General features: G+C 54.9%; 2 protein-coding genes across 5 annotated transcripts in view; one reads left to right on the forward strand and one right to left on the reverse strand.

Moving 5' to 3' along the window:
- Positions 1 to 456: 456 nt before the first annotated feature.
- LOC308059011 (uncharacterized protein) lies at positions 457 to 2,812 on the reverse strand (the record flags this gene model as incomplete). 2 transcript variants are annotated; one of them, XM_080375758.1, is made up of 2 exons in its annotated part: positions 457 to 679; positions 1,608 to 2,812. In XM_080375758.1, the coding sequence occupies 2 exons, from the start codon at positions 2,810 to 2,812 to the stop codon at positions 457 to 459; spliced, it is 1,428 nt and encodes a 475-aa protein (XP_080231884.1). The 2 variants fall into 2 exon arrangements, with proteins under 2 accessions (XP_080231884.1, XP_080231885.1); XM_080375759.1 differs by lacking the exon at positions 457 to 679 and adding an exon at positions 1,358 to 1,412.
- DCHS1 (dachsous cadherin-related 1) overlaps positions 1,968 to 26,968 on the forward strand; it is a 55,788-nt gene continuing 30,787 nt past the window's right edge. The window contains exons 1-2 of one of the 3 annotated variants that reach the window (XM_080375742.1): positions 1,968 to 2,103; positions 6,427 to 8,237. In XM_080375742.1, coding sequence (XP_080231868.1) covers positions 6,486 to 8,237 — 1,752 coding nt within the window. In that variant the 5' untranslated portion in view covers positions 1,968 to 2,103; positions 6,427 to 6,485. Of the gene's footprint in view, positions 2,104 to 4,062; positions 4,168 to 6,214; positions 6,329 to 6,426; positions 8,238 to 26,968 lie in introns of those variants that run through there. The other 2 variants (XM_080375744.1, XM_080375743.1) reach the window with 2 other exon arrangements.

The raw sequence follows: 26,968 nt of genomic DNA on the forward strand, positions 1-26,968 counted from the left end.
AATTGTAGACAAAAATAAAGAGAGATAAAGACAGAATAGCTAAATCAAGGCTGAAATGTTGTTGTTAAAACTGGGACAGACACAAGATTATAGGGACCATCTCATTGGGAGTCAGCTCAAGACTCCCTCTAGCTCAGGCTCCAACAGTGTCTACGAGTGGATGCACAGGAAGGTGTGGGAAGAGCAGGAGAAGCATACACAATATGTCACCTCGAGTACACCTCCAGACCCAACTCTTCGTGACTCACACGACTTTATGAGCTGGAGGTGGTTTCCTCTATTCAGGACCCATCAAAGAATTTCTCTTCTGTGAACTAATTCAGACACCACCTGGGCCAATGTGAATTTTGAGCATCCACAGCATGTTATGGCAAGAAGTTCCCTGGGTCCACAGCCACTCACATGAAGTACCACCTTCTTTTGTTTGTCTCGATCTTGGTTTCTATTGGCCTCATTTCATGCCGCTTTTATATTGGAAGATGCAGTGAACAAAATCAGCTCCACAGAGCTGAACAAAATCAACCCCCAGAGACCATTCATAATTTCATTGTCCTCTTCCTCATTCCCCTTGTTTGCCTCCTTTCCAAAATGGAAACTAAATTGTTCCATGCATTGAAGATGATGGACCTTTATCATCCTTGCTCCCTTCTTCTGAACTTCTTTCCTGTCTTCCTGTGACCTGCAGAAGATAGATGTAGGAGGAAATAAACTGAATATATTATAGCTTGGTGAATTTATGTTAAGAATTGTAAGATGTGCTGTTCAGGGTCCAGAGTATTTGGTTTCTCCAAGGTACCTTTAGATCAGTAAAAGTAATCCAGAGTTAGTTACCTCTTGTTTCTAAATCCAGCTCAGCCTATAAGGTATTTGGGAAGGGGTGCAGACACGCAAATTTTGAAGGGTTCTTTCTCTATGAAACTAGTCTGGTGGTCCACATTCTCTGTTTGAATTGATCGTCACTGATGGAAGACCCTAGACAGTTTCCTGATGAAGCAGACTGAGCTGTGGCCTTTATAGCACACAATCTTAGCAATGGACTGTCACAGCCCTCAGTCGATGGCAATTTCTCTGCTAAGAAATAAAAGAAGGCCCAGTAGTGATGATTGTCCTGAAAGCTGAGTGGCCCCCAAGAGACGCACCAACACTGCTGTGGCCTGGCCCGTCTGGAGCAGTGAAAACCAGTCTGAGGGGTCAAGACAAGCCAGAGAGCCAGCCACTGGTGGAGCAGCCTAGACAGTCACGCAGCAGATTCTTGGTTTGTCGCTTCATGAAGACTTGGTGGGGCCCCAGTCGCTCACAGCGCAGGCACTACAGGTGAGACCTTCCAGCCTGGACACTGGAAGCCCTGGTGTGAGTCAAGGTGTTGGCAGGTTACACGTGCTCAGGCTCTGGGCTCTGTGCTGAGGACGGGACTGCGGTAGAAAGCAGAGAACAGGCTGTGCCTCCTCGATCGTGTCCCCACACGCCCCCGGTGTCACCCACTGCCTCCCTGCATGTCCTGCCCAGCCCTGTCCCGGCCCACCACGGCCCTGCCTCTCGCTCCTGCCGACCCCTTCCCATTTGCCCGGGCTCCAGTCACCCGTTGCTTCCCCCTCAGCCCTCCTTACCCCGGGGCTCCAGCCCTTCCTCCCGCTCCGCACCGACCACCTTCTCCCCGCCGCTGCTCCCTGGCCCCTCCGTACCCCGTGCCCCCGCCACACCGCCCCGCTGCCCGGGGCCGCGGCGGGGCCGCGCTCTGCCGCGCGCTCCGGTGGCGGGGCGGGGATGGGGGCGGCGGGGGGAGCGGGGGGCTGAGGGCGGCGCTGGGTCGGGTTTCAGCAGGAGCCGCCGCGCCGAGCCAGCGCCGACCCGCCGCCTGCCGCCGAGCGCTCCGCGGGGCGACCGCGGCACCGGGGCGGCCGCCGCACCGGGAAGGCCGGCACGCCGGAACACCGGGGCGGCCGCGGCACGGCAGGGCACCGGAGAGCTGCGAGTACCGGAGAGGCCAGCGGTGGCGAAGCGACCGCGGTATCGGAGCGCACCGGGGTACCGGAGCGGCTGCGGGGCGTCTCGGCGGGGCCGGGTCCTGCGGGATGTGAGCGCCGCCGGCGCGGGACGCACGGTGTAAGTGCCAGCAGCGCCGGGCACCGGCCCGCTCCGGCTGCCCCGCCGCCCGCGCCCGGTCCGCCGCACGTCGGCAGCGCCGCACGGCGGGCCGGTCCGCACACGAACCGGGACCAGAACCGGCATCGGGACGGGGACTGAGACCGGGACCGGGCGCTTTGTTCTGCCTTCGCTGCGCAGACAATGGGGCAGGGGGGGGGGGGGGGCGGGCGGGGGGGCGGGGGGGGGCGCGCCCACGGCGGCGCAGCACCACGGATCCGCGGCCGGACCGGCCTCGCCCCTGGCGCGACGGCAGCGGGGCCGCCGCTGGCAGCGGGCGAGCGGGACGGGGCGGGCGCGGGACCGGACCGGCGCCGCCGGTGCCGCCGCAGGGGCAGCGCCGCCGAGGGGCGGGCGCGCAGTGGTCGCCGCGGAGGCGCCGGGCGGGAGCTGGGGGGGCCGAGCGTAGCGGGGGCCCGGGGCTGGCAGGGCTCCGGCACGGCCGCCGCACCGTGCCGGAGCTCCCCCCGGGGCCGGGCTGTGCGGGGGCACGGGGAGCAGCGGCAGGCGGTGGGCCCGGCGGCTGGGGAGCCCGAGGCGGGGCGGGGAACCCCGTGAGCCTGGGGGGCCGGGCTGCCTGGGAGCTCTGGGGCAGAGAAAACCCCGACAGCCTGGGGGCACCGGTGGACAGGAAGCAGAGAGAGCCTTGCGGCACCTCAGCGATGGGCATGCGGGATGGCAGGGGCCAGGTCAGCGCTGAGATGCATGTAGGCTGGGATTGTGGGAACTGGCTGATGCATGAGGAAATTTTATTAGAGCTTCCTTTGTGGGGGAAGCGTTTTCAGAGACATGACAGCCTGCGGGAAGCTCCAGTGTGGCACAGAAATGGGATGCACAGGGATGCAGTGGAGCTTGACTGCATCCTCATGAGAGGATGGTCACCACCGTTGGCCACCACTCAGACCTGTTGTCAGAGGGAGCTGAGGCTGTGTGGCAGGGCTAGGAGTGAGCAATAGAGTGCTGGTCCTGAAGGCCTGGGTGGGAGGTGGTAGGAGGGCTAGGCGGCATGGAGATTGACTGTAGATAGTGGTGGACTAAGCAGGGGTTGAAAGTGAGTCGTTAGCCTGAGGCTGCACTGGAGGCAAGCCTGGGCTGTGTCTGGTTCTGAGGGCAGATAATCTGAAACTCCAGAGACAGACATCTGTGTGGATGTAGGAGAGAAAAGCATGGTCCAGGTCAGTGACTGGTGCTCAGCAAAGATTAAAAAGGCTTCTGAATCCTTCCTCATCTGGACTGAAGTCTCAAAAAGATCATTATGTGAGTCATGGCCTCTCATGTGAGACTTTGGGTATGGCACCAGCAGCATCTGCAGCTTTGATGGAGCTTTTGCACAGCAAGCACTCTGACATCTGTTTGTGGCATGCACAGTGGGTGCCGTCTTTCCAGCTTCTCTGCTGGGGCCGCTGTGGGCCTGCTTCCCCTTCCTCATGGCTGACATGAGATGTGAGGTGCCCACTGGCAGGCAGGCAGGGATGCATGCAGTGGTCCCTCTCTAAATCTGTCTTTTTTTCTAAATGTGACTTATCTGCTAAGTGTAGGTTGGGATTTCCTGGTGCCGTTGGTCTGTCAGCCCTGGGCTTGAAGATGCTTGTGTATATTGCAGCTCACTCCATTTTAGCTAACCATCCTGTCAACCTCCTTACTATGGCTCTGGACCCCAAACGCCTCTCTGGACAGATTCTCATGCTAGCCGTTTCCTTCAGAGGATTCTGCTGCCATTTTTTACTAGGGAACTCAGTGCCCGATGGTGGGAGGGACAGAGAGGGAGCAGGGCAGTCTGGCTCACATTACACAGGCTGGGCCTGTACCAGTCAAGCCAGCCCCTAGCGCTGGGCTATCTGCTAATTAGAAGCAGCTGTTCAGATATGGTGACTCTGCATCCACTGAGGTCACTGCAGTCTTCCTCTGTGACCCAAGCCTGCAAGCTTCACAGGAACAGAGGGCTGCTAGTACCATGGATGGCCGTCTGCCCATCCTGCACTAGTGCCATTTGGCAACCTGGCTGCTGCATCTCTTGCTGAAGAGGTAACTAGGCTCTGGAACTACCCACTTGTATCCAGGGAGGATGGAAATGAAGTTTACACAGACCTTCATCACCAGCTTCCCACCCCAAGGACCATAACTTCTGTTCCCTGGTTGTGCCAGTGCTCTCAGCTGCTCTTCACACTCCGCAGATTCTTTTTCCAAGTTTCTCTCCTCCCTACCAGCAGCCCACAAAGCCTTGCTGCACTCCCTTCTGTTTCTCAAGAGCCACATCACTAATCAAACCAGGTGGGTTTTTTCACTGTATCTGTCCCCTGATCTGTTCCAGGCACCACCTAAGACCTTTCAGCTTCATCCTGTCCTCAGCTACTGAGATTGCCCGAGGGAGCCTTGTCCCTCTGTCTGTTTTTCTACTCAACTTTTTATTTAGTTTTTGTCTAACCTCCTGCCAAGGCTTTAAACCCGCTGCCCCATACCTCCCCGTGACCTGAGTGGCTGGGGCACAGTTAGGATAGTGCAGCTTCATCACAGAAGCAAATTGGGACCCCATTCCCCAGCTCTGCACGTTCTGGATGTATGCAGTTACCCCTCCAGCTGGGTAGCTCCACCTAGCTCCAGCAGAGAGGTACACAGACCTGTCTAGGACCACTGAGTGCAGATCCCCAGCTAGCAGCCCACAGTGATAAAAGTACCTTCTTTTGACTTCTGCTCCTGAGACATAATGAGGATTCATATTTGCAAGGTGGAAGAAGAGTAGGTGGATTTATTTGCCATGGATCTCAGACACTGGATGCCCACCGAAATAAACAAACACTTAGTTATATGTAGAAAACACTTTTAAATGTTTTTCTTTCTGTCACTAACCCAGGATTTCCACAGGGAAAACCAATCTGAACAGCTGACCTGAGGTGAGAAAGAGGACTCGATTATTCCTGAGTCCTGTGTCCCCCGGGAAGAGTTAACACTGCTGTAGGGTTCTTTAGATCAAGGGCTGACATTCTTAGTCCCCAAACTAGGCAATGTCAGCCACCTCCATCCCCCAAGACAGGGAGGTTCCTGCTGTCCTGCGCCTGACATGAGCGGCTCCTGAGTGTGGTTATGGGACCAGCAGCAAATGCTTTCAAGAGAGTCCAAGTGTGAGCTCATGCTGCCGCCATCCCTGCAGACCACTAAGCCTCGTTTACCGGGGGCCGAAAGCAGCACTGGGACTGGTGTTCTTCATGTCCTCCTTGACTGCTGTGTTTCTCTGGCTGTTCGCAGGGAGGGTGGGCAGAGCCCTGGAGGGCTGACAGCCTTTGGGCACTGGGAGCGTGTCCAGCAGTGGTGTTGCTGCAGGGAGCCGCTCCTCCCTGCTCGTCCCTCCCCCACTGCTGCAGTGAAATGAAGCTACGGCAGGGGGAAATGGAGTGAAGGAGCCAGAATGAGCAAGGAGCAGTGAGAAGGAGACAAAGGAGGAGAGTAAGCAGTGGAGGGTGTGGGACCGGGAAGGAGCCAGAGCAGCTGGCAGTGAGAGGGAGTTGCTGCGTTCCTACTGTACTGCCACCACCCTCCATGGTACCAGCTTGGGGCATCCACAGATCTCTGTGCCAGGCCAAACAATGGGGCCTGTCTGATTTTATCCTGGGCATTCCCAGCTGTGGGTACATCCTCTGCAATACAGCCATTCTGATTTACTGTTCCCTGGATGTAAGCCCGCTCCAGTTCTGCTGCTCCCTCCCGGGGACACCAGATTTGCACTTCACGGGGTTTTTGGCACCTATTTCCCTGTGGTCCTTAAAGGCACGCTGCCAGGGCCAGGGGCTGGAGGGGTCTCAGAACGGTCACTTGTTCAGCTCTCTCCCAATTTGAGACCAGCTTTTTTCAGGGTGGAGAGGTGCTAGGCTGTTGTTTGTCCAAAAATCTCTGTGGTCTTGCAGACAGCCTCTCAGCCTCCCAGGAAGCATTCAGCTGTTAAAGGCACAGGAACACTGCTCTAGGGCAGCTGGATCCAGTGTTGCCTGGAGGGTGGGTGGGTGGAAGAGTGCTTGGCTGTGCAGGAGAGAGCCTCTGTGATATAAGGTACTAGCTGCTAACCTCAGTGCACTGTCAGGTGTGACCTGCTTGGCTGACTTTAGGTACTTCCCTTCTGGGCACACTCTGCTCTGATGCATTTTCACCTTCGCTCTTTGTGAGGTATAGGTGATACAGAGCAATCAGGCAGCAGGTACGTAGCAGATCTTCCCTCTCCAGGATTTTTTTTTTCCTTGTGCTTCCTTTGCTGCTCCCTCCTAACCAGCATCCTCTGGTCTGCATTCCATGCAGGATTAAAGCGCACACTGCAAAGGAGATCGAGCCACGCTCTGCTCTGCAAGTCACTAGCAATGGAGCAGATGAAGGGGTCAGCCGTGCTTCTGCTGGAGCTGCTAATTCTTGGGGGTCTGAGAGCAGGGAAGGGTTCTGCTGTCCTGGGCACCTTGGATCTACAAATAGATGAGGAGCAGCCAGCTGGCACCATCATTGGGGATATCAGTGCTGGCCTGCCCCCTGGAACTAGTGCCTACATGTATTTCATCTCAGCACAGGAGGGCAGCGGTGTCACCACTGACTTGGGGATAGATGAAAACACCGGTATCATCAAAACAGCTCGTGTCCTGGACCGAGAGACTCGGGACCGCTACAGCTTCATTGCTGTTACCCCAGAGGGCATTACAGTAGAAGTGAACATTCAAGTGAATGACATCAATGACCATGCTCCAGCCTTTCCCAAACCACATAGCACCTTCCAGATCCCCGAGCACACACCCATTGGCAGCAGATTTCCTTTGGACCCTGCCTTTGATGCTGACAGTGGTCTACTCAATACACAAGGCTATGTGATTAAGGGAGAGAATGTGGGACAGGCCTTCCGCCTGGAAACACGTCGAGGACCCAATGGGGTCCTGTATTTGGACCTGGTGGTCAGCAATGTCTTGGATCGGGAGAACCGCTCATCGTACTTGCTGCTGTTGGAAGCCTATGATGGTGGCTCTCCTCCCCAGACTACCCAGATGACACTGAATGTGTCCATCCAGGACATCAATGACAATGCTCCTAGCTTCAATCAGAGCCGTTATCATACTCTCATCTCAGAGAATTTGAAACCTGGCAGTAGCATCCTGCAGGTCTTTGCCTCTGATGCAGATGAAGGTGACAATGGGGATGTGATTTATGAAATCAACCGGCGGCAGAGCGATCCTGACCAGTACTTCACCATTGACTCTCGGACTGGAATCATCAAGCTCAACAAGGGTCTGGACTATGAAGTAAGGAAGGTGCATGAGCTGGTGGTGCAGGCAAGGGATAAAGCTGTCCATCCTGAGGTCACCACAGCCTTTGTCACTATTCATGTCCGTGACTACAATGACAACCAGCCCACTATGACTATCATCTTCCTGAGCGAAGATGGCTCCCCTCAGATCTCTGAGGGAGCCCAGCCTGGCCAGTATGTGGCACGCATCTCTGTTTCTGACCCAGACTATGGCGAGTACTCCAACGTCAATGTCACACTGGAGGGAGGGGATGGCAAGTTTGCCCTCACTACGAAGGACAACATCATCTACCTCATCTGTGTGGACCAGCTGCTGGATCGGGAAGAAAGAGACTCCTATGATTTGCGGGTGACAGCTACCGACTCAGGAACACCCCCACTCCGGGCAGAATCAGCCTTTGTGCTGCAAGTGATGGATATCAATGACAACCCTCCACTCTTTGACCAGCAGGAGTACAAACAAAGCATCCCTGAGGTTGTGTACCCGGGGAGTTTTGTACTGCAGGTGACAGCTCGTGACAAGGACCAGGGTCCCAATGGCGAAGTGCGGTACAGTATCGTGCATGACCGTGACACCCACTCTAGCTGGTTTGCCATTGATCCTGCCACAGGTATCATCACCACCGCTGCCCCACTGGATTATGAGAAGGATCCTCAGCCTCAGCTGACTGTGCTGGCCACAGACAGGGGAACGCCTGCCCTCTCTTCTTCAGCTGTGGTGCATGTGGCCCTGCAGGATGTCAATGACAATGAGCCAGTGTTCAGGAGTAATTTCTACAATGTGTCCCTGAAGGAGAACACCCCTGTTGGGACCTGCTTCTTACAGGTAGGTACAACTGTTGGAAGCTGAGCTTGAGGAGGGCATGGCCAGGGTGGTGAGAGGCTTGGGATGGGAGACCTGCCACTGAAGGCTGTTCGGTGCAGTTGTCATGGCTTAGATGGGCACTGGTTGCAGCAGGAATGGTAGGACAGAGGTCCCTGTGCTCGGTGTGAGGCGGAAATGAGGCAGAGCCTGTTACACCCTTTCTGCAGGCCACTGCTGGGTTATGAGCACACCTCGAGGTGTAAAGCACAGTGTTGACCTCAGCTGAGATTGGAGCCTGCTGTGCCAGGCCTTGCTTGCAGAAATGTGGAGCTGCCTCGCAAGCCAGAACACTCAAAGTGGGTAGGACCTCAAGGAAGCTGCTTGTAGCCAAGCTGCTAACTTCTCTCTCCCCCTGTGAGATCATTAGCCTACGTTATTAGCATTTGTAAGGCTGGTTGTGAAAATTAGCATTAATTATGAACAGTTGGTATTGTTACATCCTTGGAAACAGCATCAGCCTTCATGTAGGGAGAGGTCCCAGGTCTGGATGCCTGGAGAAGTGCTGTCCTGCTGACAGGTTCTGCAGACCCCAAGACACTCCAGGGATGCCTTTTGTGTTTTGTGTTTTTTGTGTCTCCTGTGTTTGTTGTTTCAATCACAGCTCAGGCCCTGGAGCCCTGGTTGCTGAAGGCAGGTGATGCAGCCCACCTGAGCCAGGACGGAGGGACACAGGGCTTGGGGCTGACAGGGGGGAGCTGGTGTGGTAGCGCAGCAAGACGCTGCCAACCAAAGCAGCATCCAGACTGTCCATCAGGACAAGCATCTGTGAAGTTTGGGGTACTTCTTTGCTGGAGTCATGGGGTACTGGGATGTCTGGCTGGGGCTGGGAGGAGCTGTGGAGCCAGGTGGTGAGCAGTGCCCCTGGGGCCAGGAGGAAGGGGAAAGAGGAAGGAGGAATTCTGGAGTCCATGAGACAAGGCAGGAGGAGGCCAGGGAAAAGGGCTTCCAGGTGGGTCTGGAGGAGGCAGTGGAGCTTGCGAGGAAAACCCACCTGTGGGTATGCTGTGAGTGCACCACGGGGGCATGGTCGGGTGAGTGTGGGCCATCTAGGGTGTGTGAATGCAGGAGACTGGGATGGGAGTGCTGGAAGGAGGATTGTGGGGTGGGTGAGTGCTGGGGACAGGGGGTAGGAGCTGGGGGTAAGGAGGAGTTGTGTGGGAGCAAGGGACAGGTGTAGAACAGAGAAAGGACATGGGGAAGGTTTAGGATGGGGCAGATCTGTGGGGCTAGGAAGTGGGTCAGGGTTGGACTGGGGGGAAAGTTTGAGCAGAAGTGGGTGAGGGATGATGAGGAAGGTTTGGGTGGGGAAAGATTTGAATCTGGTCTGTGCAGGGCAACACTCCACACTGTCCCAGCTAGGTGGGGATGGGGACAGGGACAAGACCAGGCCTGGGGACAGAGATGGGGAAGGGGTCAAGGGTGGGGGTGGGCTTGGGGACAGAGTCGGAGTGGAGGAGCCATGTGTCCCTGAGTGAGCATGGAGGCCCCAGGCGTGTGCAGGGATGTCTTGGCTGCAGCAGCCCCCGAAGGGAGGCCCCTTCTCTCTCCTTCTCCGTGCCTTCCTGCTCAGTGCCGCTTGCCGTGTGGGAAGGCGCTCTGGAAATGCAATCGGAGATGGCGGCTGGGCTCCTGACTGCGAGTGCAGGGACAGGCGGGACGGCGCATGGGACTTGTGGAGGAGCTGAGGCGGTGCAGGGCCATGGGGATGGCACAGAGAAGCTGGTCCAGCGCCCGGCTGCCTGGCCACGGTGAGGCCAATGTAGCGCAGGGGCCAGCCCAGCTCCACACTGCACAGGGAAAGGTGCTGGCCCGGCGGCCGGCAGCAACTGAGGGTTTGGCCAGATTTCGATGGTCTTGGCTCAGCCTTCATGTTTCGTTTGGAAACGGCGCGTCTGGGCTGAGCACAGGTAACTCCCGCGTGGCCTCGGCACAAAGCAAACAGCTCACACATCTGCTGCTGCTTCCTCTGAGCCGGGAAATGTGAGAGGATGGGAAAGGAGGCTGGCCAGGCTGCCGGCTCGGCACTGGGCCGCAGCAGGAGTAAGCCAGGTCGAGGAGCCTGGTAGAGCCAGGGCAGAGAGTCCAGGTCTCAGAGCACAGCTGCCTGGTGTGGCCACCCCTCAGCCACGGCACCCCTGCTGCCCCAAACAGAAGGGCTTCAGAGGCGCTGTTAGGGGTCACACGGTAGCCAGCAGCTGGCACGGGGTTGCCCATGTCAGATGTGCTGCCCCACAGCCCCCGTGTGCAATTGTTCCCTCTCGACTCCATCTGTATGTGGCTTCTGGGCATCAGAGCTCACCCTGCCTTTGGAGGTTAAAGGGTCTCTGTCAAGGTCTGGATTTGGTCCAGACCCACATCATGGTCATGAGAGCTTAGGCCATGGGCAGGCCCTGCCAGTGTGATATGCAGGACACAGGACAGCCTCCAAGGTCAGCACAGAACTGAATGTGTTCGATTCACCATCAGACTGCCGTGTTTCTTGAGCAAAACACCCTGGGAGGACCAGGTCTATTTTCAGACAGTGATGTCTGCTCTCCATGGGCAGGACAGAATGATGGAGAAATGGGGAGTCCGTGTGCATGACCCAGAGAGTCTTGAAGAATGGCTGCAGGTCTCCTGGTCCCTTGCACACCCCATCCGCTCTGCCAGGTCTGTCTTTGTCTTTGCTGTATGAACAGAGACGAGCAGAGCAGGTTGCTGGCCTGCTCTTCCAAGAAAGAAAAAGGATCTCATAACATCTTCTTTATTTATTACTCATGTTTATCATGGGCCAGGTCCCACAGTAGCAGACTCTGCAGGAGCACTAAGCAAAGGAAATAGCAAACTGACAGTTCAAGTCTGAGATGAGAGAGAAACACCAGCAGAGAAGGAACCCAGAGGATCAGTGAACATGACTAGAGCAGAAAGTAGAGCAAGGGACAGTCAATGACTGGTTGTCTTTGTTGCCCTCTATGGCCGTGGGTTGAAAATATAGAAGCTTTAGGGCTCATCAGGCTACATTCAAAGACTATGGTTGCATGATGTGCAGCACTGTTCTGGTGTAAATTCACCCTGATGGCTTAAATTTGTTTTAAACATTTGACTTTGTACCAGCAAGCTGCATGCATGGTCAGATATTGTCTTTCTGGGCCTTGCTAACTTCTCATGATACATCAAGTCTTGTCTGTCCTCTGGCAGCCAGCATAAAGCACAGAGAGATGTGCAAACCCAGTGTTGTGAGCACAGGCAGATTTGACTGAAATGCGATTGAGATGAGATAGTGGATTATGGATTCTTGCACAGATCCAATATTAATGATTTTGGAACCAGGGTTTACATATTTCCTTTGCATCCATACACACAATTGTCGGGGAACAAGAACATCAGAAATCAAAAGCTGACCAGCAACACACCTGACCTACAGTCTTATCTTCCAGTTTTGAGGACAAGTGTGATAAGTTTTAAGCTTGAGTACTGATTTGTGATTCTGTGGGACCAACTATGCTGCATGCACAGCACCAGGACTGCCTCTTGGACTGTGCCTCAAGGTGGGAAGACCTGCATAGAATCAGAGAATCGTTTAGGTTGGAAAAGACCTTTAAGATCATCGAGTCCAACCGTCAACCCAGCACTGCCAAGTCCACCACTTAACCCTGTGTGATCCATGATTAAGGCTCAGACAAAGCTGCTCCTGTGGGATTAAATAGGGGCCATCACTGCATGAAGTGCTGTAGGCTAGACCAGGCCACATATACTGTATTTCTGAGAGTCTTGGCAGATAATCCTGATGCATCGGTTATGCTGTGAGAGGGCACAGGGAGTAGCCATACATGGGGACTAGAACAGCAAGAGGACTAATGCTCAGTGACTGGTGCCAAAGAGAGTGGCGGGAGGTGGGGAGGACATTACTACATGTATTCATTTTCCTGGGACAAGAGATTCAGCATTAACCTATTTTCAGATCTTTGCATGACATAGAGCAGGCCTCCCCCTCCTCGGAAATGAGGCGGCAATCTTCCTGAAGCAAGATGGGGAGACGCCTGTGAGCTTGCTGGGGAGCAGTGTGAGGAGAGGGAGTGCATCATGCTTCTGGGAGAGCAGGCTGTGATGTGGAAGGGTCTGGGGGTACACAAGGAGTGGGGACATGAGGAAGATGCTGGTACATGGGGAGCTTGTGGGGGAGGTGAGTGCTGTTGTTACCGCCAGAAGAGCTGCATTTGTTCCAAATTCCTGTGAAAGTTATTTCCTTGCACTGCCAGCAGCCTCCTCCTGGGCTTGGCACAGCAGCCAGCGCCATGATTAATTCAAGTAGCATTTCCCCTGGAGCTGCAGCAGCTTTTCCACTGCAGCCGAGAGGCCCCAGCCCCTCGCTCTCCTCTCCCCCCATGCTCTGCTCCTCCCCCCAGCCCCCTCGCACAGCTCCCTCCTTCCTCTATGCCGATCCCCAGCCCCCTTGCTGCTGCCCCTTTTCCCTCACCTCTGCTTTAGCTCCAGGCCCCTTTCGACTCCTCTTCCTCCCACAGTCCTTGCTCACACCCTTCCTCCTCCATGTCCACCCACAGCCCCACACCTGTGCACGCTGCCCTCCAAAGTGCCAGTCCCTGTGCCTCCCCTCCCAGAGCCCCAGCCCCCCAGTGTGCCCCCCCACCCCGCCCCAGTACCTCAGTCGCTACTCCCCCTTGTTCTCTCCACACACCTTGGTTGATGCCAGCTGCTGTTGCCTGCTCGCCCCCGGGACCCTTGTTGTTTTGCCCCCGGGTAGCTGGCACTGGCACTGCTCTCCCTCACCTGCGTGACCTTTATGACACTCCAGCCTCTTCCTGCTCCCCATCACTGCCTCGTTCCCCAAGGTCACCCTGCTCGGCACGTTCCATCTGCTGCTGCACTGAGCCCAGTCCGACCTGCATGTCTTGCCCAGCTATGTCCCATCTCGCTGTGCAGAGCTGCTCCATGAGCACTCCCTGCCTGAGCTCTGCACAGACGAAACCCAGCGCAGCAGCCTGGTTTGGAGCCCTTCAGCGCCGTTCAGGAGGCTGTGGCCAGACCCTGTCTGCCCACACTGCACCGTTGCTGCCCCACTTGAGGTCCCCACCTTGAGCACTCTTCCTCTGCAGAGCCCCAGCTTCCCTGCCCTGCTGCTCAGGCCCCAAACAGCACACTCTGTGGGGCTCCCACTCCAGCGCCCTGCTGCCCCCCCAGAGAGGTTACCTACCTGCCCATGTGTGAGCCTCGCTCCTCGTCTTTCTGTGCCTTACTCTGCCCCTGCACTCAGAGGCACTGGGACTCCCCGAAGGGCAGTGTTCACCTCCAGGCTCCTGCAGCCTGTTGCCCAGCCTCATCCTCCACAGTCAGACCTCCCTGCCAGTGTCTGTGATTTAACTGCTGCCCCTGCTCCCCAAAACTGAGGGCTTGACGCCGTCTCAGAGCAGTGCTGGAGGCCATAGGTTCTCTGTAGCCTGCCATGTATGGCTGTGGCAGCCCTGCGCCTGTCCGTGTCTAGGCTGTGGCTGTAAGGCCACCAGCCAGAGCCCTTGCCCGTGCCCTGGGGCTGCAGGGAGCCAGCGGTGCAAGCAGGCAGTGCCTGCAGCTGTGCAGATGCAGAAGACTCCCCCCAGATGTGATGCTCCCTGCAGCCTCAGGGTCTGACCCTCGCCTTGGCCACGTGTGCTGGACAATCACTGCAGCCGAACCCTGACCCTGCTTACTCCCCCGAGGCCTGAGCATGCTGGAGGCTGAGATGCAGCCTGGGAGCCAGAGGCAGCTCCTGAAATAGCAGCCATGGCTGCTCCCTGGCTGCTTTTAGCTGGTCAGCAGCTGTGCCAGGGCTGGGGAGGGCAGGATGCCTGGCACACACTCAGGCAGAGTGAGCTGTGCGTGGGATCGTTGACCACACTGGCGCCAGCCTCCCCTCCTCTCCCACCAAGAGCCGTCACTCTGAGGGGCGGGAGCCCAAAGCCAGATGTTTGCCAAAGCCACAGCGTAACATGTGCGTAGCAGAGATCCAGCCAGGGCAGGGCTCCAGATGAGCTCCCTGCCTGCTGACTGCGCTTGCTGGAGGTGGGGAGGACAGCCAGAGAATGGAGGCTCAAGCTGCTGAGGAGCACTCCATCCCTTCCCAGCACTGTGGACTTTGTAGGGGAGTACGTGGGTCAGTGGTAAGGGTGCGAGAGCGTGGGGTGGCTGTGTTTGAGGGGCTCTGGTACTGCACTCTCGATGGGTCTGTTGGAAGGAGAAGCCTTGACTCCTACAGGCAACCGTAGAATCATAGAACACTTTCGGTTGCAGGGGACCTTAAGGACCATCTAGTTCCAACCCCATGGCAGGCCATGAGCAGGGACACCTTCCACTAGACCAGGTTTCTCAAAGCCCCATCCAACCTGGCCTTGGAACACTTTCAGGGATGGGGCAGCCACAGCTTCTCAGGGCAACCTGTTCCTGTGTCTCACCACCCTCACAGAAAAAAATTCTTCCTAACTTCTAATGTAAATCTGTCCTCTTTCCATTTAAAGCCCTTGTCCTATATCTACAGGCCCTTGTGAAAAGCCCCTCCCCAGCCTTCTTGTGAGCCCCTTTAGGTACCAGAAGCTGCTCTAAGGTCTCCCCGGAGCCTTCTCTTCTCCAGGCTGAACAATCCCAACCTGTCTTGATAGGAGAAGTGCCCCAGGCCCTCTGATCATCTCCATGGCCCTCCTCTGGACTCACTCCAACAGGTCCATGTCCTTCTTATGTTGGGGACCCCAGAGCTGGACGCAACGCTGCAGGAGGCATCTCACCAGAGCAGAGCTGAGGGGGAGAATCACCCGCCTCGACCTGCTGGCCACGCTGCTGGTGGTGCAGCCCAGGATATGGTTGGGTTTCTGGGCTGCAAGCACACATTGTCAGGCCACGTTGAGCTTTTCATGTACCAGCACCCTCAAGTCCTTCACTGCACTGCTCTCAGTCCATTCTCTGCCCAGCCTGTATTTGTGCTTGGGATTGCCCCAACCCAGGTGTAGGACCTTGCACTTGGCCTTGGTGAACTTCATGAGGTTCACGCTGGTCCACCTCTCCAGCCTGTCAAGGTCCCTCTGGATGGCATCCCATCCCTCCAGCATGTCAATTGCACCACTCAGCTTGGTGTTGTCGGCAAACTTGCTGAGGGTGCGCTCGATCCCAGTGTCTGTGTTGCTGACAAAGGTATTGAACAGATGTGATGCAGCTGAGGACCCCAGTGTGGGGCTGTGCTTCTCCATCCGTCCGCAGCTCTGAGGAATGTAAGAGCACTGTGTTGCCTTGGCTGCACTCATCCCTCCTGTCTTGCTGGGGAGCTAGGAGGAGGGTGTGACATAACAAGGTCTTAGTGCCCATCTTTGCCCTCCCAATTCTCCATGCAGAGGGAGAGGCATACTTGCCCAGCGCCTGCCCTCCTTCCCTAACAGCAGTCATAGTTCCCTAAGACTGGTGCTCTGGGTTCTTTCTGTCTAACTCTGAGCCATCTTGCTGCTCTTCTTTGTCATCCACTTTTGCTCTGTTTTGGCCACAGCACCCCCATGAAGTGCTTTTCTGCCCAGCTGCAGTAGCTGAAGGGTACACAAACAAAGTCTGCTCACCAAACCCTCAGGGAAGAAGGGGCAGGAAGCAAATGCTGCTGCACAGTGCTGTCAGGGCAGGGGCTGTGTGTGCAGATCAGCTCTCTCAGAAGGACTGGAGATCACAGAACAGTTAAATTTGGAAGGGACCTAGCACAAACCCCGCTGCTCAAGGAGGGCCATCCAGAGTTGGTTGCCCAGGACCATGTCCAGATAGGTTTCTGGTACCTCCAAACATGGAGGCTTTACCACCTACCTGGGCAACCTGTGCCACAGCTTGGTCACCCTCACAGTGAAAAAGTGCTTCCTTGATGTTTGGAGAGAACCTTCTGTGTTTCAGTTTATGCCCAGTGCCCCTTGAGCCTTCTTTTCTCCAGGCTGAACAGTCCCAGCTCTCAGCCTTTCCTCATAGAAGAGATGCTCCAGTCCTTCATCATCTTCATGGCCCTTCACTGGACTCTCTCCAGTATGTCCTTCTCTCTCCTGCAGTGGGGTGAGCAGCACTGGACCCAGCACTCCAGCTGTGGCCTCACCAGTGCTAAGTAGAGGGGAAAGATCATCTCCCTCGACCTGGTGGCATCACTCCTCCTGATGCATCCCGGGATACCGTTCGCCGCCTTGGCAGCAAGGGCACGTTGCTGGCCCATCTTCAACTTGGTGTCCACCAGGGCCCGCAGGTCCTTTTCTGCCAAGCTGCTTTCCGGCTGGGTGGCCTCCAGCACATAGTCTTGCACGGGGTTGTTCCTCCCCAGGGGCAGGACTTTGCACTCCCCCTTGCTGAACTTCATGAAGTTCCTGTCAGTCCATGTCACCAGCCTGTCGAGGTCCCTCTGGATGGCAGCGTGACCCTCTGGTGTATCAGCCGCTCCTTCCCATTTAGTCTCATCAGCTAACGTGCTGAGGGTACACCCTGCCCCATCATCCAGATCATTAATGAAGATATTCAACAGCACTGTACCCAGGATTGACGCCTGGGGTACACTGCTAGCTACTGGCCTCCCAGTAGATTTTGTGCCGCTGATCGTCACTCTCTGGGCTGAGCCAATCAGCCAGTTTTCAGACAACCTCACAGTCTGATCATCCAGCCCATTCACTGAGAGCTAGTCTGTGAGATCTCATGGGAGACAGTGTCAAAGGCCTTATTGAAGTCCTCATAGACAATAGCCACTGCTTTACTTCATCTGCCAGGCCAGTCTTTTATCAAGTTTGTCAAGCGTGACTTACCCTTGGTGAAGCTATGCTGACTACTTGATCACAGAATCACAGAATCACAGCATGGTCAGGGTGGGAAGGGACCCCTGGAGCCCACCCAGCCCAACCCCCTGCTGAAGCAGCTCTCCCAGAGCAGGTTGCACAGAGCCGCGTCCAGGCGGGTTTGAATGTCTCCAGGGCAGGAGACCCCCCAGCCTCTCTGGGCAGCCTGTCCCAGCGCTCTGTCATTCTCAGACTTCTTCCTTACATTCAGATGGAAGTTCCTGTGTTGTAGTTTGTGCCCGTTGTCCCTTGTCTTGTTGCTGGGCACCACTAAAAGAGCCTGGCCCCGTCCTCTTGACACTCATGCCTAAGATATCTGTAGACACTGATAAGATCCCCTCTCAGTCTTCTCTCCAGGCTGAACAGCCCCACCTTTCTCAGCCTTTCCTTCTAAGGGAGATGCTTGAGGCCCCTCATCATCTTTGTAATGATTTTTTTGTTTTTCATGTGCACGGAAATCGTTCCTAGGATTAGCTGCTCCATCAGCTTCCCAGGGATCAAGGTGAGGATGACTGGTCTGTAGTTCCCTGGATCTTCCTTTTTGACATTCTGGAAGATAGGAGTGACATTTACTTTCCTGCAGTCTCCAGGTACTTGTCCTAAACACTGTGCTTGAGAGTGGTCTCGCAATGACGTTTGCCAGCTCCCATCACAGTCATGGGTGCATCCCATCAGGGCTCATGGACTTATATGTGTTGAGTTTGCTTAAGAATTCACTGATGTGATCCACTTCAATCAAGGGTACATCTTCCTTGTTCCTTCAGCCCAGCCTCTGGGTCCTGGGATTCCTGGAAAACTGGTCTCACTGGTAAAGACTGAGGGAAAGAAGGCATTAAGTTCCCCAGTCTTTCACATGTCCTGTGTCACCAGGTCCCCTGTCTCCTTCAGCTTTGAGCCTGCATCTTCCCTAGCCTTCCTTTTGTTACTTGTGTAATTACAGAAGCCCTTCTTCTTGACCTAGATATCCCTTGCCAGATTCAAATCCACTTGGGAATTGAATGCAAACAGCTACATTTCCATGTAATTACAATGATCAGTTAGTGACGTCAGCAGAAAATGTCTAAGATGTATTCCCTGAGCCCCTCCGTGGTAGCAGGCTTTTCTATACCTATCAAAGAAAAGTCTTGAAAACACAGCATCAGGTTCATCCCCTGGGTTCCTTAACACAAAATTAGGTCCCAAGGGGCACATGCCATTTCATTTGCATCCATTATTTGAAAGGAATAATAATTAAATAATATTATTTTATGCTTTTATTATCTTATTAGTAATTAAATAAATAAATAAAATCTGTCTCTTTCATCAAGTTTCTCTTCCTGACTTTACTTCAGCAACCTGATCTAGTGGAAGATGTTCCTGCTCATTGCAGAGGCGTTGGATGAGGTGACCTATAAAGGTCCCCTCCTACCCAAACTATTCCATGATTCTGTGATTTTTAATGCAAAACCAACGGTAGTATATCCCAGCCTTCTGCCACCACTACACTGTGCTGTTCCTTTTACATTTACCATCCTACCCCTTGTCCTCCTGCCTCTTTAGGCCTTTCCCAGTTCTCCCTGGCACATAGATGGTGACTGTGCCAAACTGTAGCTATTTTATTTTAAGGTTTTGCATTTCTGTGTGGTTTCCAGTTCGCACATTTCTCCTGCTGGCATGTCTTTTACATACTAGCAGTCACATGACTTTCACGATATTCCTAACTCTGAGTTTACAGTATGTGGCTAATCACATCTCTAATTATTCACTGTTTGTCATGCATATAGACTTGAGAATGTCCCTCAGCCTTTTTATAGTGGTCACAAACAACTTCTGTAGACATGGAGAGGCCGCCTAATGTACAAAACATCCTGCTGGGGTTGTCTGTAAGGGCTCGCTGCCCACTCAGCAGCTGTCACCATTTGAGTGCCTCAGTCCTCTCTCCGCCATCCTGCTCTGGGGCATGGCTGCAGCACTGAGTAACAACTGCCCATACTAAACACCTATTCTCCAAAGTCTGCAGTGAAATGCAGCTTTTTCCCTAAGGCTGCTGTTGCTTTCTGGCCCTGCAATCAGTCTCCATCCCCTGATCTCTGGCTGGACCTCCAGGTTGTCTACTTCCTTCTGCAGCACCAGGATGCTGGCCTCTGCTTCAGGCTGTCCCCTCATATTGAAGTGGCCTATCTTTCCTGGCTTCCCCCTGCCTCTCCCTCCTCTTGCTTAATTTGTTTGTTTAGTAAGCACAATTTTGATTCCTCTCCATCGGGTTTTCCTTTGCAGCCCAGCTCTTGATTTGTGCTGCTGCAGAGCATGCCACTTGTTCTCCCTTTCCTTCTTACTTCCCTTGTCCAGTGTAAGGAGGAAACAACAAAAACCGTGCACACAACCCGTTTGCAAATAACTAAAATTGCCAGCCTGTCTTGTTAGGACTCAAGCATGAACTAGGACTGAAACATTAACTAATGAAGGGCACAGGATCATGCTGACCACTGCTGTCTTTTGCCATGCATAAACTTGTTCCAAGCCAAATACAGTGGCTGTCTCCTGGCCCTTGGGGAAGGGGTTGGTTCATGCTTCTTTCTCCTTTCCCCAGTGATTATTTTCTCTCTTTGGCTACATATCACCTGGAAGCTCTCAGCCTGTGCCAGCACAAGGTGACTTTACCCTTGCTACGACCCAGGAGTGTGAAGAGTTGTATGAAAGATGGGCCCTGCACATGCTGGAACTGTGAAAACACCCAAGGCAAAAGTTCTGAAGGTGCTAGAGGTGGGCCTAGGCTTAGTGCAGGGCATCAGTGAAGCCAAGGCAGTCCTGCAGGAGAGAAGCAGCCTGCAGGTGAGGTTAGGGAAACAGGATGAACCTATAAGCATGTGTACATTCTGCTATGTGGCACTGGTGAGTAGAGGCTTGGTGGGATGTGATATATTGAGTCACTGCTGTTTGCAGTGTCTGAGAGTGTCACTGCATGTTTATGTGTCTGGGAGATGTAGATTCTGTTGGAAAGATCTGGGAATCTGTACCTGTTGTTGTTTTCCACTGGACCTCAGCATGCTGTGATCCCTGCTGTGGGTTGTGGATGGATTCAGGGGCAGCTGCAGAGCCACATGGTGTAAATGCATGTGAAGGGACGCTAGGGTGCTGTATGCCTTTGGCTTGGTGCAAAGCTTCTGCCCTCTTGTAGGGGACACGTCTGTGGAAAACCCAACTAGTCCTGCAGCCCTCTGCCTGTAAGATTAACAGGGACTGGAGGACTGTGTTGCTGGAGGCCTCCCAAATGTCTTGCATTTGCCCAGCCTCATGGCCACAGGAGGGGTGTGCATGGATTCAGAGGAAGAATTGTGAACTAGCCTGTGTGCATGTGGGAGAAGAGGAGGGGGGGCATCCATTGCTGGGACTGTCTGGATGTGCTGCAGCAAACTGGGCTGCTGCTGAGCGTGCAGCAGTTGTGACTCCTGAGATAGGGATCCTGTAGTGTTCAAGATAAAGGGCTGTATAGCACAGGGCTACACTGAGTGCTGGGTGAGAAGCCAAAGAGCAGCTATAGTACAGCAGAGCAAAGCTCTCTATAGCAAAGTGAGCTACTTTACTAGTGTCCCATAGCCTGTGCTGGGGAAAGGGTGCAGCAGCTAGATCACTGAGCCACACAGTAATTCAGATTGGAGAGATCTTGGGAGGTCTCTGGTGCAACCTCCTGCCCGAAGCAGGGGCAGCTGTGGGGTCAGACCGGGCTGCTCACAGCCTCATCCAGTAATGCCTTGGAAAGCCCCAAGGATGGAGGCTGCACAGCCTCTCTCGGCAACCTGCTGCAGTACCGGACGGTCCTCACAGGGCACAGGCTTCCCACCGTGCCCGCCCAAAGTTCTCATTTCAGACGGTGCCTGTGGTGTCTTGTTCTCCTGCTGTGCACCCCTGTGAAGAGCCTGGCTCCGTGTCCTCGGTAAGCTCACTGTCGGCGCTGGCAGCTCACTGCGAGGTCTGCAGCCTTCTCCCCTGAAGGCTGAGCGAGCCCCGGTTCCTTGGCAGCTCCTCACAGGGCAGGTGCTCCAACTCAGCGGCCGGCCCCGAACTCGCTGCAGTTTGTCCAGGTCTTTCCAGAGCTGGACATGGTGTCTGGATGCGGTTTAGCAAGGGCTGAGGAGAGGGGAGGAGAATCCCCGGCCCCGGCCTCCCGGCAGTGCCCCCGTTGGCACCGGCCGGGGTTCTGCCGGGCTCTCCTGGCTGCCGGGGTGCCCTGTGGCTCGTGCCCAGCTCACTGCCCACCCAGACCCCCAGGACATTTTCCCTGGAGCTGCTTCCCCGACCCGTGCTGTCGCAGCGGTGCTCTGCTTCCCGGCCCTGGCGTTTGTCCTCGCTGCATTTCACGCGGTTCCCTGCGGCTGCCCTTGGGGTGCAGTCCTGCCCTCGAGCGTGTCAGCTGCTCATCCCCCCACACCCCCGGCTGGTGTTGCTTGTGACCATGAGGAGCGCGTGACCATGAGGAGCGTGCACTCTGGTCCTGCACGGGCCGTTGCTGAGGCTGCTAAGCAGGAGAGGTGCCCGGGCTGGCCCCTGTGGTGCTGGTGCTCAGCTTGTCACCAGCCTCCAGGCAGAGCACAGCTCCCGAGCCACAGCCCTCTGAGCCTGACCCTCCAGCCTGGCTGTGACCCACCCCCTGTCCAGCCCCCCAAACCGTAACACCCTGCCTCGGGTAAGACGATTGTGGGAGAAGGTGCCAAAAGCCTTCTTAAAGTCGGGGCAGTTGTCATCCACGGCTGCCATCCCTTCAGCCACAGATCCCATCATTGCATCGTGGAAAGCAAACAGGACAGTCAATCTGTGCCTGCTGTTCCCCTCCCAGGCTCCTCCATGTGGCCAAAAACATGCTCCAAGAGGACTTGCTCCATGAATCTCCCAGAGACTGAAGCGTAGGTGACAAGAGTGTAGATCCTCAGCTGATCCTTTTGGCCTCTTTTGAAGTCGGGTTGCAATAGTTGCTCTCCTCCAGTTGTCAGGGATCTCCCTCGATCACCACCATGTTTGAAAGAGCGTCCCTGCAAGTCCATTTCTGCCAGCATCCATTGATGCAGCCTCTTGGTTCCCGTGAATTCATAGGGATCAAGTTTGCTGAAGAAATCCTGACTCAATGTTCATCCCTGTCTGGTAGCTCTGTGAACCATTTCAAAAAGCATGGAGGCCTGGGAGAGCTTCTTGGTGAAGACTGAGCTAAAGGAGGCACTGAGTGTCTCAGTCTCATCTGTGTCTGCTGTCACTAATCACACACTGCATTCGGAAATGGGTCCTTATTCAGCCTTTTACTACCAATGCAGTGCTAGAGGCTATTAGCACCCTCAGTTTTCCTTGCAAGGCTCAACCCCACTTGAACTTTGACTTTCCTGACACCATCGCTACATGCCTGGGCAATATTTATAAATTCCTCCTTTGTAACTTGCCTCTGTGTCCACCTCCCATATGCTGCCTTTTTGCATTGCAGCTAAGGTCCATGATTAGTCAAGGCCATCTGCTGATACGTCTGCTTGTTTTCCTGAATACTGGGGTGGACTGTTCTTGTGCCTGGAGTATGCTGTCCTGAAGGCTTGCCAGCTTTCCTGAGCTCCCTTGGCCTTCAGAGCTGCCTCCCATAGGACCCCTCCTACCTACCAGTTCCCTGTATAATCTGAAGTCTGGCTTGAAGTCCAGAGCCCGTACTCTGCTACTCCTCTTCCTCCCTCTTTTTAGGATCCTGAACACTACCACTTCATGGTCAGTACAGCCAAGGCTACACATCCTCAGCCAGTTCTCCCTTTCTAGTGAACAGCAGACCCAGCTGTGTGTCACCCTTGGTTAGCCTGAGAAATTGATACTGAGAAATTGGTGCTGATACTATGATCCAGAGGCTTCCCTCAGGTTCTTCTGCCTCCTTGGCAGCTTCAGCTCAGGGATTTCCTGGCCCAGCATTGAAGTCCTTGTGTTTAAAGCCTTTAGTGGCTTTTTCTCTGTGAACGTGGGCAGTTGCTTTCTGAATATATATAATTCGATATTGCAGTGCCCTGAAGCGAGGAATTCTACATTTTTGCATTTTTGTTGAACCCTGCACTGCTGGAGAGCAACCAGCTCCGGCTGGCCCCAAACCCAAGCACTGCCAGCACACCCTTTGCTCGACACAGTTTATGGCCATGCTGCACTGCCTGCTTGCTGCCCTGCAGGGAGGAAGGCAAACATGCAGGAAGACCCAGCACCTCAAGGCCAGGTGATGCTCTCCAGTCCATGGTCAGGCGCCAGCTCTGCACAGCCTCAGCAGAACTGTGGGGCACCACTGCGTGGCCCGGGGGATATCCTGGACAGGGGGTGTTGGAGGAAGATGGCAATACAGGGAGGCGATGGAGGTGTTGCTGGGGGTGACAAGAGAAAGGCGCCAGTCCTAGTGCCCATGGGGGAGCATCTGTATGGGGCCTGGGACATGGTAGAGCTGTGTGGGTAGGAGGCAGCTAGGGACAGGGTGTGCTGTGGGACATGGGAGAGGTGTAGTAACCTGTTGCAGGCTTGGCTTGTCTATCTCTAGCACATTGTGCAGTGCTGGGGACCCCGGTGCTGCCCTAGGCTTGTGTGGGCTCTATGTGAGGTTATGTGAAGGCTGGGCTCTCCTGGGAGCATGCTGTAGGCAGAATGAGAGGACAAGGCATGGAGAGAGAGTAATGCTCCATGTGCTGTGCACAGCTGCAGCAGGTTCCAGAGAAATACCATGCTTGCAGCCAAGCAGATCTTAGCAAGGCTGAAAGGCGGGAGCACTGGCCCTGTGCTGCTCAGAAACCCTGGCCTGATTCTGGACTTGAGCAGGGTGGTCTGCAGGACCCTGAATCTGTCTCCCTCTCTCTTCCAGACCAAGGAGCTGATTACACACCCCATATGCAATAGCAGGCTGCATTCATGCAGCCATTATCTCCTGATCGCAAAGGATTTTCCTTTGGAGGATGGGGTCCTGCAGGATACAGCAGGAAAGCTGCAGGCCAGAAAACACTCTGACCGTGCAGCTGGTTTATCCAGAAAGCGGATGGGTTGCCTGGTTCACCCACTAATACCAATACCGAGAGGGTTTCTGAGAACAACCACCCCTTAGTGGTTGAATCACCCCTTAGAATCAGACACGGGGGTAGCAGCAGTGATTAGAAGTAGGTCTTCAACAGAGACATAATGAACCATAGAAACGGTTCACCGTAGCTTCCTTCTCACTGCTGGGTCTGTGAATGGGAACACGTGGATTTGATATCGGAGTTCCAGGGTCACTACACTCCCTGCCTCACAGGGCATCCTCTGGAGTCCCAATATAGGGAGAGAGTGCCAGGCTCTGGCATCACTGCTGTCTCACGACACAGCACAGAACATTTTCACCCAGTGCGGGGAGTCTCCCTGCACTTGCACTTTGTGAACCCTCCTGTTCTTGGCATCTGGAACTGCAGCTGGACAGCCTGTAGTCTTGGGCAGAAACACAGCATGTACTTCACCTCTGCACATTGTGCCTGGTATATCTGTGGTGATCCTGCGAGCTTGCGCAGGTGTCCTGTGCAGATGAGGTAACCCCACAGCTTTGTCCACATCTTGTATTTGCATGCTGACCCTGCAAGATCTTGCAGGGGTCTTGTTCCCATCCACAGCCTTCTCCTTCTCTCTCCACTCACGTAGCTCCTCCTGGGAACAGTCAGTCTTGGCCCTACAGGATGTTCAAAGAAGTAAGAGGTGAGGGTGCTGTAGGGGCTCCATTCAGGCTCAGAGCTCTGACTCCTGCTCCCATATATTCAAGCAGCAGGCCTTGCACAACCCTAAATGGGGTGTTTCCTGGGCTGTCCCATAGACAGCTTGGCCCCATTTCCCTCTTATTTCTCGGGCAAACATCAGGACGCTCATAAGTAAGCTACAGTAAAACCAGCTGTTGATCCAAGATTTGGGATGGGTGCTAAATGCAGAGCCCAGGGCTGCCCTGGATTAGCTTCTAGCAAAGTTCCTAGAAAAATATCCAGACTTGGTTTAAAAATTTCCAGGAATGGCAAATTCACCACAGGCCTTGATGAGCCCTTTTGGTGGTTAATTATCCCCACAGCTAAAAATGTGCACCATGTCCCAGACTGTGTGTGCTCTGCAGTCTGCAGCAGTGGGTCCCAGCTACGCATGCCAGCTAGGCTGAGGTGACAGCTGTACCTAGTGGCTGATCAAACCCTGCGCTGCCTTTCAGAGCCCGTCCCACAGAACGCACACACAGGACATCAGTGGTCTGCAGGCACTGCCTGCCTGCGGGCAGAAGAGCTCGGGCTGGGGGGTACACCAGCCACAGCCCCGCTCTCCCCACACAGTGGCAGAGATGCAAAGCAAACTGTCCAGCCACCCCATGCTGAGCTAATGCTGTTAGTTGCTCCTTCAGGTGTTTTCTTGTTCCTGTGGCTTTTCTCTGGGCACTAGCTTAGCACCACCCCTCCAAGTGAGACTAGGACCAGGCACAAGGCTCCCATAGTGGTTCTCCCAGTGCTGGTGTAGCAGTGGGACACGTCCAGGAAGGATGACCTCCCTTGGACCCTGTGTGGGCTCATACAGGCAGGGTTTGTGTTAGACTGTTGGTCCACAGACCGTCCCAGAGCAGGGTGGGGAGGCAGAGGACCAGGCACATGTGAGCAGGGAGCTTTTCTGAGGCTGCCTTGCCCTGGCGCTGCAGCTAGGTTTGGCTCTGATGCCAGACTGCTGGCTCCGTGAGACAGTCTTGCAGGGAGATGGCCCTGGATACTAGGGAGCAGCCAGGGAGAGGGTGCTGTACTGCAAAACAGTGAGACCTCATCTGTTTTTCCTGTTATCTGACCCAGCTCCTATGGCAGAAACTGGATTTCCAGATAGCTTCCCCTGTGCGTATCTTAGGATGGTGACCGTCGGAGGATGGTTAAGGTGGGGAAGTGAGGCTGTTACGGCAGCACCAGAAGCCTTGGCCCAAGGAGCCCAAGGAAAGTATTTTACTCTGCTGCAGAGCTTGTTGCTGTACAAGCAGTGTGTAAAAGCAGCTGACATGCATTTTAGAGTGCTTTCAGAGTGATAAGCAGTTCATTTTGAAGGAAAAAAGTTATTAATCTGCCCCATCATGCTTATTCCAGTCACTGCAGCAGCTCACCAGTTTCAGGTGCTTTTCCAACCACAGTGGTAGAGAACGCTACCAGCTGAAACCCAGGTGTGACACACAAGTCCAGTGTATCGGTACAGGGCTGTTACCCCAGTAATAACATCCCACATGGAGCCAGAGTACAGGCAACCTGAATACAGGTTTCAGCAATGTCAGCGAGGTCAGACTTACACTCAGATGAGCAGCTCCACAGCAAAGGGAGCTGGGGCAGGAGGGACGGATGATGTTGAACTCAGGGGGGAGGCAGGTGGGTCCAGTTTCCCAAAGTGGCCGGGCTGCTGTCATGGCACCTGTGGTTCTTGAGTGCTCTGCAGCGGGAGCAGGGAGGGGGGATCCTGTTGCATGGCAGTTCTGGCAGCTGCTGCAGGGCTGGGGAGCAAATACTCTGTACAGGGAGCATGGTGCTCCTTGTAGGTGTGCTTTCAGCTTCTCCCCTCAGGCATCCCCTTAGACCACAGGCAGTGGGGCAGGAGAGCTGGTGAGGATGTGCCGCGGGTGCTGCCTCCCCTCCCTGGGGTGCAGAGCAAGAGTGTATGGTCTAGGGCGGGAGAGAGGCCCCCCCTCTGCCTGATTTGGTTTTGCTTCCCTGTCCCAGCTGTTCTTTGTGCTCTTGTTGTCCTTGCATCTCTGATGGTTGGGCGAGTGGTTCAGGTTAGGGGCCCTGCCCGAAGGAAAGAGCTGTTTGCAGCCCCCAGCTGGGCCCTTTCCTTGGCGTGCATGCAACGTTCCTGTGCTTCTCGCTCACGGGAGCCGAGGCCCCAGCGCTGCTGCTGGGAGGAGCTGTG

This window comes from Falco punctatus (genome assembly GCF_963210335.1).
Source record: "Falco punctatus genome assembly, chromosome: 2".
In the NCBI taxonomy this organism is placed as follows: domain Eukaryota; kingdom Metazoa; phylum Chordata; class Aves; order Falconiformes; family Falconidae; genus Falco; species Falco punctatus.